Genomic DNA, 14,502 nt, shown 5'->3' on the forward strand with positions numbered 1-14,502 from the left:
ATTAATGATTGAATAAACAATTGATTTAATTTTCCTTTTACGAGGTAAGCAGTCACCTAATTTATAGCCAAAATCTTATGTACCATAATAACGATATTATGTTTGCCTAAATTAAAGTATGCCTATTGCTAATTTACATCAAAAAGAGACGTTTAGAATTGGCTAAACAATAAAAGTATTCGATAAAACATACTCCAATGACCCTGGAACACAATCGGTTGGACCAAGATGCAAATATTTTCCGACTTATTTGACAGTTAATTCAACACATTAATCACCCAATTTCAATTATATTCCAAATCTCCCAATTAAATATCCTATCATCTCTGAATATGAGCATATTTCTTCTTATTTATTGGAGAGATCATGAATCACTTTATGATTTTTTTCATAAATATTTTGAATTTTGAATTTATGATGCCATATAATTTAGATTTTTGACTTTTATATTTGTTCATATATTACGAATACATAATACGCAAGAATAAAAGTATAAAGGTACCTTTTATTGTTACTTTTAACTCGATTAACTTGATGGCCTCCCAAAAACCAAACATTTAACCAAAGACCAAACATTTAGATTTTAGAGTTAGGATTAAAAATTCCAATATATTCCAACACTTTATACATCTCTAGAGCTCTCTATGCTCCCAAAGGTTCTCTATAGTTGTAGCTCGTTAAAAACCTACTTTTTTAGTGTTCAAATGTAAAGTCAAGTTAAAGACGTGCAAATGAAAATATTGTTGGGAGTCGAAAATGAAATATTTGGACTTATGGTGCCTTTCTAATAATCATATCCTAACAATCTTTTGTGTGTATAAAAACATGATTCGGTACTAGTCTCTCAATAAAAACATTTTGCGTTTAAAATAACGGTCAAACATGATTAATCAAATTAGTGACTTAATTATATACATATAATTAAAACCACAGTGGACACCCGAGGGCAGTGGCGGAGGGAGGTGGTAACAAGGGGGTTCGAATGACCCCCCAAATTTTTTTTTATTTAGTACTACTATTATGTATATATATAGAAAATTTTAATTTTATATTAAAATGTACCCCTATTCCTATTCGGTATGTTATATAATGATTTATCATATGACTCGTACCCCCGAATATAAATTCTTGGATCGGGTATTAATATTGAAGAAAGTCTCGTCAATCCACGATCCATCATCACTCAAAACCCAAAGTCTAGAAAACCATAATGAGGCTCGTAGCTATAAATGGTGGGTGTGGGTAGAGTGGACACAGTTTCAGTAGAAGTGTCAAGCGCACGAAATACAGTAGCCATTGCATTCTCGGTGCGCTACACAATAATAAAACCCCGGGTACGCAAGCATAGGCGCTCCTGGTAAATAGTTTATGATCAGAAATTCTGCTTCTCACACATATTTTCGTCGAAAATCGGGTTAGTAGGCAGCATCCAAAATTGGCTTCAACGGTTGGTTTTTCTTTATCGGTTGATGGTAATTGCGTATTATTAATTCCTAAAAGAAACTATTTAACTTTGTAAATATTGCAATACTACTTAAATTGATTGCCCGTTTTGCAGCTAAAACTAGAGTCAAATAAAATCGAGGTATGCTTTTCCAGAAAATTTAATTTTTCAGTTCATCTTTGAGAGCTTGGAACTCATCACTCGACTTTCACTTATGATAAAAAAAAATAAAAAAAATAAAAATATAAATAAAAAAATATTATGTATGAGATATGAAAACAATAATTCCACTTTTAACTGCTAAATTCCAAAAAAATGGAAATTTGTTCAAAAATATGAAAATTGTTGATGATTAAGAATGCAAGAGAATCACGGAATGAAATAAGATTACATTCGTATTTGCAAAACAAATCCAAACACAGACTCATCTTAAATACTATACTAGTAAAAGAAATCTCTATGTGAATTCCTATAAATAGAGTAAAAACAATTCCAAACACAACAACTGAACTGATCTAAAATAAACATGAATTCCTACCTTAAACTAGCTCAATTCCTGGCCTACAACTTGCAAACTCATCCTCCTCTTTATCACAACATCTTAAAGCTTATTAAGCTGAGTTAAACTCTGCGAAAACGGAACCATAGACGAGCACTTGACCTCATGATACACCACCAGCACTCCCGTGGCACAATCAAACACCACTAGCGCATCATCAACTAAGCTTGGAAAATACAACAGATTACCATCATACGAAGACCACAACGGCCACCCAACACCAATAGTATCGAAAAAAGACTCCCTCATCCACAACCCGTCATCGCCCAAAACCCAAAGCCGAGGCATACGAAGATTGTAGCCTTCGTTCTCAATAATGCACAAGTATCCTTTATACTCTAGAAAATCGTAACGAGTGTCGTAGCTATAATCGTTCGGGGTGGGCAGAGTGGAAAAGGTTTCGGTAGAAATGTCAAACGAAAGGATACATTCGCCACTCTCTTTTCGATACGCTACGCAGTAAAAACCCCCGGATACGCAACCATATCCGTCAAACACTTCAACCAAATCAAAGCCGGTGAATGGTATTAGCCTCCATGAATTAGTTTTGAGTGAATACAATACGAAATGATAAAACCTATCTAAGTCGCCTTGTTCACTTATAGAAATGACGTCTACAAGATACATCAGTTTGCAATCTTGAGATTCATGGTCAGACCACATTGTAAATCCAAAACAAACAGAAGGAGAGAGTTCGTCGACAAAGTGCTTAGGAAGGATCTTATACTCACCCGTTAATAGGTTCCAAAGAGCATGACTACCCAAGTCTTTATTGTGAAAATGAAGCACACCATTAGAAGTAGCCCCGGTGAAGAGATAACCTTGTTCGGCCAGAAAAGATGGAGGATATACGTAATATTGGGGCGAGAGGTCGCCATTGTTTACAAGGGAATATGAAGTGAAAAACTCACGATCATGTATATCACGATAACTCAGGAGAATGTCTGCTAGCTTAGGCTTAGGCTTCAAAAGTTGTAGGCGTGAAGACCATGACGTATTGAATTTTCTCTCTTCGACGAAGGGAGGGTACATGCTACAGTAACAGCAGTCGCAGGGAGGAGGAGATTGGCATGGAGGATGGAAACCTAAAATCAAAAAAATGGAAACTTTTTTCAAAAATGATGATCATTCATATATATTGGCATGGAGGAAAAGGAATAAAAAAAATGGAAACTTTTTTTCAAAAATGAGTAAATGATGAGTTTGGCAATAATACAAAAACAAAGAGTGAACAATCTAAATGCTATTATAGTAAATAGTGAAGAATTGAGTTTATGATTGAGAAAGCTAAAGCAATTACTACTACTTAGAAGGTTGGTTATAGGCGGGGGGGCCCAAGATTAGCTTATTATCCAACTCCATGTCCACAATGCTCTCCTTGAGACTAATGCTCTCCTTGAGACTGATGATTCTATTATGATCCACCAAAATTCACAAATAAATTTAAACACACTACATCAATCAATTTCCTATTTTTTTGAAGGAAAAAATCAAACAAACCTGCCCAAGTTCATCACATTACGCATAATGCTCTTCTCTAAACTGATGATTCTGTTATGATCCTCCGCCTCCAACCATAAGTCACAAGCAAATTTAAGCAAATACAACCAAGTTAGAGTATAGTACTACATCAATTTCCTATTTTTTTGAAAAAAAATTGAACCTTTGGAGGAATTGAGTTCCGGATCCAATACCCCGCCGTGAAAAGAAATTGATAGATCGAACACAACGACGCGCGGCGGAGGAAGCCAAACGGGCAGTCATGATAAATTAGGATTCAGATTTGAGAATACACGAATTCAACAAACCCTAAACCTAAATAATTGCAGATGGAATTGGGGATTAGTTTCAAAGGGGAAGAGGAAGTGAGGCAGGCCGTAGGCTGGCTTTTTTTTGGTTTCACTTTTTCCCACAAAATATAATTTTGTCCAAAATCAATTACTACTCCCGTACTTTAAAATATTACTAACTCATCCCTTAGTTGCTAACTACAACTAATTTGATACTATAAAATTTTAGAAATCTTGTGGTCTATAATTTATAATTGTAATTTCATTTTTCATTTTTTAATATTAAAAAGATAATAACAACTATCAAATTTAAGGTTTAGAAATGCAATGTCAATACAGTGTATGAAATACATCAACACGAAAACATAATAATGTCAACACAATTTCATATTTACATTTTACAAGCATAATATTGACATATTATGTAAGGTGTATTGACATAAATCTGTTCGTCAAAAATACGAAAATTTTAAAAAAAATCAATTTTTTTTCAAATTTTGACGTAGAAATATATGCATGTAGTATATCGTTGAAATCCATATAAAATTATCTTTAATTTGATATATGTTATATGAATTTAAAGTTTTGGGATTTCTTTTAAAAGTTAGTTATAGCTAACTTGACATTAATACTCCTATTGATTTTTATTGGAATTGATCATATAATCTTATTGACCTTTTTTGTTGATCGTATTGACATTTTGTAATTGATGATCTCTAAGCCTTTAATTTAAATATCTAATGGCTATTATTGAATTGTAGATAGCAATTAAACATTGAGTTAACAATATAACCCTCCTCTTATATTCTATTTTGTAGAAGAAATTGATGAAAAGCATAAATACTACTATGTCTTACCTTAATATATTAATTTTATAATCGAATACTAATACAACGAGTTGATCAACTTATTAAAAGTGAAAAAAAAAAATAACTGGCTGATAGCCTGAAACAGTAAAACGTATTTTAGATTTTGGTGGACAGATATAATATAGATTGCCAAAACAATTGAACACAATGTCGTCTTAATAATAAAATTTAATAATATAATATGCTCCGATTTGATTAAAAATTTGGGTACATCTGTAGGTGGGTAAACGGTTGGTTTTGTCGGTTAACCAATCCTAAAAATTGGATAAAAAACTAACTGAAATCGACCTGATCTCTAGTTCGGAAACTTAACTAACCGATTCGGTTAGAATCGATCGGTTATCGGTCATAACCGAGCCAACACTTCAACTTTTAATTTTTCACTTTTTATCTACTTTATTATTATTACTCCCTCCGTCTTACAAAAATATGCACTATTTCCTTTATAGTCTGCCCTAAAAAATATGCATTTTCCAAATTTGGTATTGTTGGGACACGTGGTGTCTAGCTAGATCATATGGTATTGTTGGGACACGTGGTGTCAGGTTTTGGAATAGAAGTGGATCTACAAAAGATTGAACTGGTTTTCAACTGGAAATTTTTCTCGACTATTATTCAATTGATAATGAAGTTAGTACGACAGAATTCTTCTTTTATATGGAGTGAAGCATATCAAAAGAGTTTTAATGAGTGGAAGCATCGGTTGAATATGTCACCTATTTTGGTTATCTCTGCGGGTACAAGATATTATGTTAATTATAATGATGCGCTGAAACATGGATTTGGTTATCTTTTGACTTAATGGAAAGTTTATTTCTTATGCGTCGTAACAATCGCAAGTACATGAAGTTTCTTATTCTGTTCAAAATCTGTTATTAGCGGCATTATTTTGTTTTGAAGATTTGGCATCATTATCTGCAGGAACGCTTATATGGTATTCTAGTATCTTATATATTGACCGAGATCCGCGATTTACTATCTCAGTCTTGATAAATTATTTTTGTGAGTTTCACCTCAGAAAGGAATCATGCGATTCAGGCAAAAAGGTAAGTTGAGTCCTCTTTATATTGGGTCGTATGATATTGTCGAAAGAGTTGGACCATTAGCGTACAGGTTAACACTGCCTCTAGAGTTAGAGCAGATTCATAATATTTTCCACGTCAGCATGCTTCGACGTTATCGATCTGATCCTTCACATATTCTGAAAAATCCTGATATACAGATTTCCGATAATTTGAGTTATATAGAAGAGCCTGTCAATATAGTGAAGCATCAGGTCAATCAAGTGCAAAGAAGAGTTGTCCAATATTAAAGTTATTTGGAAAAATCACGGGGGCGAAGAAGTGACTTGGGAAACTGAAGAAACGATGAGAAAGAACTATCCATATCTGCTTACGGGTTAATGATTTCATTGAGTAAACAAACAGAGAGAAAAATGAATTTTACGGACAAAATTCTTAAAGGGGGGAAGAATTGTGACATCCCCAACTCGAAACATACATCATTTTGCATATTGATATGGTTTTGTTTATCATTCCATTTATTTGTATAACTGCGCAACGAAAAAAAAAAGAAGATATATTTTATATATTTATATATAAAATACATGTGTATAAGTATTATAAATACTAAATAAATTAATAATTTAATGTGTGTGCGCATGTGTAATAACGTGTGTATATATGTACATGAGATAATATAGTACTACTATTATGTACGTACTAATATATTTATAGATATATAAATTTAGATATGTGCATGCTTTTTAGATAGATAGACTAAGATTATTTACATTAAATAAATATATGTGTGTACATGGACTATTAATAGAGAATTGTTGGTGGCATGACATTTGGCCAAACTTTAAATACGTGTAAGTGATTTAGCTCATGTACAACATGTATATCTATTAAATAAATTGATAAAGAGGCTAATCGGTTAAGCCGACTCTTTTATTTTTACAAATATATGACTGGAGTTGTAATTGAGAAGGGGGGAGAACAGAGGAGTTAGGAAGAAATAAAATTAAGGGTTGAAAAAAAAAAGAATGAAAAATAGCGTCTGATTCCTCCGGCTATACAAAGTTGCTGATGAAGAAAGGGAATTTGGGTGTTTGATTATTCGTTGTCATCTTGTTATAATCAGGTGTGTAAAAATTACACTTTTAATTTTACATGTGATATATGATTAATTGCTATGTGTTAAAGTGAAGTGAATAATTGGATTATACGATGTGATACTGATATGATATATATTTAATTGTGATGATGGGGATGTATGCTTGGTGCAATAAATATATTAATAGTATATTAAATTGATATGGATATGTGATTGGTGCAATAGATATGTTTTGCATTTGGTATTGGAATTAGTTGAATCATTTGATTAAAGAGGATCTGTGATAGTCATGTCTTGGATCTGAAATCATAGTGGATATATTGGGACCTTCGGGTCAATCATAGTGGGACCTTCGGGTCAAATCATATTGGTACTGCGGGTCAATTCAAAGTGAGACCTACGGGTCAAATCATAGTGGGACCTTCGGGTCAAATCATATTGGCATATTGAAAATCCCGGGCAGATACCAGGCTTGAACTATCACAGAATAATAAACTGAACAGAGTGGCATATGCATATGTATATGGATTTAATTTTAATATTTGTTGATTATTGTTATATATATTGGTTAAAGAACATGTTTGATTTTTGAGCTGTGGAATTAAAGGTAAGGTTAATAGACACTGAGTTGTGGCTCATATAAACCACTAATATTTTTCAGGAATAAGATACCAATGATGTGTGGGTTGATGTGAGTTACAGTTATTATAAGGGTCGGCGGCTGACGCGTTTTGGCAACCTTCTCCTCCTCATCATTTATGCATGTAGATAAATGTGTTATATATAGAGTGGTGAGAGGGTCCCACTACTTTCAGAATGTTTTGAAATATGTACTTGATAAATGTTGATTTTTGAAATTATATAATATGTGTGCTTTTGGAAATTTGAATTTATTTATAGCAAGTGCATAAGTCATAAGGGTTGGCGTGTAACATGTAATATGTTCATGGTCTCAATACTGATCAACACATATACTTCAAATTAAAAAAGAAAAGTGTAGCTATTGAAAACTACAAACTTAAGTAGATAATTCTTTTAATTAAAGACTAAAATCCAAATTTAATCTTTTACATTGCTCTAAAAATGTTTTTAGTCATTTACATTAAGTTTGATGCATTTTGGTCCCAAACAATATGTCTTATTCCAAAGTTAACATTTTTCGTTAAAAATAACGGTCAAACATGATTTAATTAAATTAGTGACTTAATTATATACATATAATTAAAATTAAGCTAACTAATTCAACATTAAAATTTATAAAATATTTTTACCTATATCACAATATATTAATAGTCATAATATTACCTCCATCCCACAATAAGAGTCATATTTCACTTATAAATGGTAAGTAGGCGTCACACTCTACCAACTTATTTCACTCATATTTTATTATAAAACTAATATATATAAGTGTGACTCATAGTCCACTAACTTATTCAACATACTTTTCCTTATATTTTTTAAAACTCATGCCCACAGCAAATATGACTCCTAATATGGACGGAGGAAGTATATTTTAATACATATAATAAAAAATATTAAATTGTAAAAAAAAAATTACCTAAAATAAATTGAATTAAAATTTATAATATTCACAAATTTAATTTTTATTATACGTAAAAAAATATAGATAAAATGTTTTATAAAATTAATTTAATTTTTATAAAATATTTATGGATTGTAAGTTACTAGTAATTTTTATTATAGGTAAAAAGTATTTTATAAGTTTTAATATTAAATTAATTAGGTTAACATGACTAATTATTTTCATAATTAAGTCTATAATTTGGTCAAACTGGTCAAATCATGTTTGACCGTTAAATTTAATGAAAAGGTTAACTTTGAAGCAAAACATATTGTTGAGACCGAAAGTAACAAATTTAATGTAAAAGACCAAAAAGTTTTTTTTTAACAAATGTAAACGACAAAATTTGAACTTTAGTGTTAATTAAATAATTGAACAAGTTTGTGGATAAGAAGATAAAAAATTATTAAGGTTGGGATTTTCGTGCTATTAAAATTGATTGTTATTATGGTAAAATTGATTTTGTGCATATCATGTCGTTATAAGATCGATCCAGAAAATATCAACGATCGGGGGGGGGGGGGGGGGGGGGTTTACATCAGCACGACAGTTGTATAGTGGTGTAATAACCTCAATATCCATGTCAACAACTAAGGAGTTGTTTGGGACTATCTGTTGAAAATGTAGAAGAAATTGGATGAAGAAACCTCCATCAATGGAGGATGAAGAAAATGTAAAATTGGGAAAAGCTGTCGATAGAGAGAGTGAAGAAGGAAAAGAGAAAATTTCACTATGGACTACATTTTTATTAATTGGTGATTACAAAAATACAGCCATTTATATAGGCTAGTAAAAGTAAGAAAATACCTATCTAATTATAAATTATTTTTCAATTTCAACGCTATCAATTTTGGAGTTGATCACAATATTTTGGGGTCGAATATACCAATTGGTTCATTTTTGTTTGGGGATTCTGCAGCATTGCTCTACAAGAAAGGGAGAATTGATTGCCAAGAGATTTGTGTAGGAGGGAGATGCTACAAACAACCTTTTTGATTTGGGGTGGTTGTTTGTGTGTTTTGGGGAGTTTGATAGCTTTGTTACTTCATGTCAAAACCAAGAAATTACGTGCTCGTAGCTAAGCTCTACTTCATGTTTTGGTAATTTTATGTTAAAATTACTCATTTATCTGTAATTTTTTTCCACCATAATTGAATTGTTTCATTTTTGATAAAAAAAAGTTTAATACATTTATTCTTTATTGCTTTATTCTTTTTATTCCCTTCGGTTATCTATTTTATTCTCTATATAATTATATTGTTCTCTTTTCACTTTTGACTCACTAAACTAAACCTCATATTATTAAATTTTATTTCCCAAAGAAATGCTTATTGCTTAGCATTATACTCCATCAGTCTCTTTGAAGAATAATTTCTTTTAAGCACGAATTTTAAGAAAAAATATGCTAAATTAGTTTATTTTAAGGATTATTAATTCATTTCTATAAGTCAGCTTATTTTTTGTTTTAATTTCAAAAGAAATAGATGTGAAAACTGTGAAATGTCTTCTTTGGCCTCTTGATTCTTGTTATAAAATGTTTATTTGGGGGCCTTCCAATGTGAAATATTGCTATTGTAATTAAATGTATATATAGAAACTCATCTGTACATAGAAAGAATTTGTTTTACATAATTAAATGATAGTAGTAGTATTTTATTTTTGGGAGCTAAAATATTTTGTGTATATTTACGCCTAAAGTCTTCTTAGGGTTAAGCACGTTTACATGATAAATAAATACTGGAGTAGGAGTATTATATAATGACACTATAGTTTTAGTCAAAATATAGATGGAAATATGTTGCGTATTATCGGCCAATAAATCGAATTATTTCAAACTCGAACTTATTGCCAATCAATTAGAGATAGCCACATTCACATTCTAAAGTTACAAAACAAACTTGATATCGTCATTCTATTATCCATTCTTTGTTGAGAAGGAACATTCGTCAATGATTGGATTGATGTGTAAACCAAGATTCCAAAATTTGGTCACAATTACTTAGAAAAATATGTAAATTAATCATTTCAAACCAATCACAAAATAAATGCCCATTGCATAACGGCACACTTGCGTAATTCCTTTTGTTTTTTTGTTGTAATGTTATTATTCGTTTCCAAATATTTATTTATTCTATCATTAATTTGGAGACGGGGTAAAATATTTAGCAATTTTTTTGGGATGGGATACTCAATTTTTTCAAGATGGATATCCATTGGAAATAGTTAATCCCTCCCTAAAATAATCATGTTTAAAATCACTCAATATTTCAAATTATTTTATATTAATTCAATTAAGTTAGATTTATTAGTATATTGAATTATAAATAAATAAAATTTAATTGTAATCCGGTTTCCGGTTAGGAACCGAAACCAGTTTTATATCAAAAGTTGGAACCACTACCGAAACCGGTTTACTGATTCCTCAATTAACCGGCCGGTTCCAATTCCAATTCCAATTTCAATTCCGGTTAATCGAGTATTAGAAATGGGTCACTCACCCCTTAAAAGGTCTTATAAGGGGCAGTGTTATCCACACTTTTATAGGTGAGCTAGGATCGTTACCAAGTCGATGTGAGACAAGATATTAAGAATTTTAACACTCTCCCTCACGTGTGGGCCGGAATGACACATCGGACTTCCATCACGTGGGTAGGTAAGAGAAGAGATAAAGAGATAAAATCCATCATCGACTTGGGTCAGCTCTGATTCCATATTACAAATGGGTCACTCACCCCTTAAAAGACATTATAAGGGGGAGGATTATCCACACTTTTATACATGAACTAAGTTCGTTACCAAGTCGATGTGGAACAAGATATTAAGAATATTAACATTGAGAACCGAGGAACCATTTAAACACCCCTCGTGTAATAGCACATTAACAAATTTTCTAAATTGGGTATCGGATTTTTTGGTTGGGTACCCGATTTGAGACAACGCGCACGTGCTGAAGTCACAAACATCCGAGTAAGTAAATCAATTAGCTATAATTTTTTTAAGATTTGATGTTGGGCTAAATTTTCTGTAGGCTCCTGAAAAATCGAAGCCCGACTGTTATCATTTTTTAAATAGATTAGGTTAGCAAGTACAATAATTACTTAAATTGGTTCATTCTATCTATAATTCTATCTATAGGTTGCGTTAGTGTGCTAACTAATTTACAGTAATAACTAATAACTTTCAATTCTGTGTATTAAAATTATCAACACAAAAACATAATTATATCAATACAACATTTAAATTCAAATATCAATACAAAGACATGGGTTTATCAACACAAGAGTGATAAGTTTAGGGTAGTGATAGAATGCAAATTCGTATATTGAACAAACTCTAAACTTTTCAACACAGTGTTAAAAGATTTTGATGTCAGCCACGTTGGCTTACCGCGTCATACAGACGAGGTGTCATCCCGATTAGCTCGCTGACATGGAAACGGTGGTGGTCTAAAAAGAACTAGACCCACTAGCCTTGGGCCAAGCCCACAACCAGGCCCAAGCACCAAGCCTACGGGCACGAGGCTCGCTGCGGGGCGGGCGGCGCGCGTGTGCGCTCTTACAGCCCATTTTAGTCCACTATAATTATTACATTTAATAATCCTTCTTATTAAATACTAGTTTAATAAGACGTGGGATAATTAACTCTCTTAATTATTCCCTAAGCTTCTCTCATAGCTCATTAAGTTTGCAATTTTGCACAACTTTAAACCATTATTTCTCACTCACCAGGAATCGGATTTGAGAAAATGAATATACCACGGTCATCTACTCCGAACGTAGATCGACACTATATCATTTAATTTCACAAAATTAAATGCCTCGTTGAAATTTATAATTGATCAAAGTCCATTGACTGGCATAGATTCCCACACGAAGCTCTTTTGACGATGAAGACAATGTGTTGGAAAGAAATCGGCTACAAGGAAGGGAAGATATTCTTGAGAATCATATAATTATTGTAATTGATACTTTCCTAGTTGCATTAGGGTAAATCTTTTCCATGTAAATTGTATTTCTCTGCCTACTTAAGGGGCGTGTAATTCTTCATAGTTAGAACAAGTTGAATGAATAAAAACATATACTTTCAACATGGTATCAGAGCAAAGGCTCAGAACAAAATCATCATAGCCTGAGAATACCAAAATCTCGGCCATGGCAGATCAAGAAGACAACAAGGAGAAACCAAACAACACCGACGATGAGTCACGATTGAGGATGAGTAAGAATGTTACTCTGGCTGTCAAACTCAATGGATCCAATTACACCCTGTGGCAGAAGTTGATGAGAATAGCAATTGGAGGCAAGAGAGCACTCCGGCATCTCACGGGCATACCAGCGCCGCCAGAACCGGGGGCGAAGGGCTACACCGAATGGGAAGAAACTGACATGATCGTGTTCTCATGGATAATCGACAATATCGAAACTGATATTGTTGTCGACTTCGCGCACCACCAGACTACACAGGCGCTATGGGAGAGTCTATCTGTCACGTTTGCAAGCACCGCCGATCCTTACCTGTTGTACGATTTGGAGGAAAGAGCAAGTAAGATAGTTCAAGGAGAACAGGGACTCGAAACTTACTGGCGTCGTCTCCATGGGATCTGGATAGAGATAGATCGATATGAGAATCGCCCAATTGATTGCTACGACAAAGGAGTCGGCCAATTCCGGACGTATATAGGAACGAGACGCTTGTTCAAGTTCCTCACAGGATTGAACGAACGATATGATGGGATCCGGCGCGACATCCTCAAAGAAGATCCACTACCCTCAGCCGAAACCGCGTACGGACGAATAAAACGAGAGGCTACACGGCTCAAAATCATGCCGCCGACAGCAAACTCGAATTCTCCATCCGACGCGGCTAACGACGACTCATCATCGGGTCAAGTGGGACTGGGGTTCACGGTCAGGAATCAACAACAACAACACCCAAATCAACCACCGTCGCAACGGACCGCCACTCAACCGCCCAACCGCAGAGGAGGTTTCAAAACCGACAAATCCAGATTGTGGTGCTCACATTGTGGGAAGAATAAACATACCAGAGAGACATGCTTTCTCCTCGTCGGATTTCCGGAATGGTGGGATGAAAACCAAAAGGCCAAAGCTCGATTAGCGGTTGGAATCGAGGACGGCAACGGGTTGTTCCCGCAAGGGGGAGGCAATCGGGAGATCGCCGTCGCTCGTGGGAGGACGGGAGAAGCCGTCCAGCAGCCGGGCGGAGGCGGCAGGGCCGGCGAAGGGGGTGGAATCGGAGAGGCAGCATTTGCAAAGAGGAAAGGAGGCGGAGCTTCTGTTGGAGGTACCGGATTAGGATTTTTCAATCCTAATCCCCTATTTAATTTACAAATTGGACCCTCAAATGTTTATGATACTGAAATTAGACCCCATAGCATGAATTGTTCTCATTTTAGTCCTCTTAATTCTAAGCATGTGCAATTAAGACCTCATAATAGGGAAATTCAGATCAGGGCCCCAAAACTTTCTGAAAAATCCTTTTTTAGCCCTAATCGTTTTGCACCCTTAGAACATATTGGAATTTCTTGTGTTGCTCAAAATAAAATTGATCCAAAGGAGAGTGGGTGGATTTTTTATTGTGGAGCCACTGTACGATGTCTTATGATAAGAATGATTTTTCTGAATTTGATGGAGCAACCAAAAGCCATATACAAACTGCCGATGGAGAATTAACTGTTGTGGGTGGGAGTGGAACCATTGAAATTTCTCCTACCTTGAAACTCACAAATTGTCTCTATGTGCCCAAACTGTCCCATAAACTCATGTCTATTAGCCATGTGACGAAAGAATTAAACTGTACATTACTGATGCATCCAAACTTCTGTGTATTACAGGATATCAGGACGAGGAGGATCATTGGGCGTGGCACTGAGCGTCAAGGCCTCTATTATGTGGATGAGATTGCTCAACAAGGTGGCACCGCGATGCTTGCTCACGGATCTGCAAATCGGGAAGCTTGGCTGTGGCACCGCAGATTGGGGCATCCATCCTCGGGTTATTTAAAATTGCTTTTTCCAAAGTTTTCTCATTTTAAAGACATTACTTGTGAATCTTGCGTTTTGGCAAAAAGTCACAGACAATCCTTTAGATCTAATGATACTCGCGTTGAGACTATTT

At 34.1% G+C, this 14,502-nt stretch overlaps 2 protein-coding genes and 1 long non-coding RNA gene across 9 annotated transcripts; 2 read left to right on the plus strand and 1 right to left on the minus strand.

The window, feature by feature from the left end:
* Window positions 1-1,818: 1,818 nt before the first annotated feature.
* Window positions 1,819-3,915, minus strand: LOC125216967 (uncharacterized). 7 transcript variants are annotated; one of them, XM_048118764.2, is made up of 4 exons: window positions 3,667-3,915; window positions 3,504-3,571; window positions 3,304-3,414; window positions 1,819-3,088 (listed from the first exon to the last, which is right to left on the minus strand). In XM_048118764.2, exon 4 carries the CDS (start codon window positions 3,033-3,035, stop codon window positions 2,046-2,048), a length of 990 nt encoding a protein of 329 aa, XP_047974721.1. In that variant the 5' UTR covers window positions 3,036-3,088; window positions 3,304-3,414; window positions 3,504-3,571; window positions 3,667-3,915; the 3' UTR covers window positions 1,819-2,045. The 7 variants fall into 7 exon arrangements, with proteins under 7 accessions (XP_047974721.1, XP_047974725.1, XP_047974722.1 ...); XM_048118768.2 differs by lacking the exon at window positions 3,304-3,414; XM_048118765.2 differs by having other exon boundaries at window positions 3,310-3,414; window positions 3,504-3,915.
* Window positions 3,916-6,611: 2,696 nt separating this feature from the next.
* LOC148930585 (uncharacterized) lies at window positions 6,612-7,663 on the plus strand. The gene is made up of 2 exons (XR_016136315.1): window positions 6,612-6,807; window positions 7,442-7,663. It is a non-coding gene; the product is annotated as an uncharacterized LOC148930585 (long non-coding RNA).
* Window positions 7,664-12,516: 4,853 nt separating this feature from the next.
* LOC148930586 (uncharacterized) lies at window positions 12,517-14,257 on the plus strand. Its single transcript, XM_089066536.1, has 2 exons — window positions 12,517-13,669; window positions 14,220-14,257. Exons 1-2 carry the CDS (start codon window positions 12,517-12,519, stop codon window positions 14,255-14,257), a joined length of 1,191 nt encoding a protein of 396 aa, XP_088922662.1.
* The last annotated feature ends 245 nt before the right edge of the window (window positions 14,258-14,502 follow it).

Source organism: Salvia hispanica, chromosome 3, assembly GCF_029641045.1.
Source record: "Salvia hispanica isolate PSC_SH4W2 chromosome 3, Shi_PSC_v1, whole genome shotgun sequence".
NCBI classification, from domain to species: domain Eukaryota; kingdom Viridiplantae; phylum Streptophyta; class Magnoliopsida; order Lamiales; family Lamiaceae; genus Salvia; species Salvia hispanica.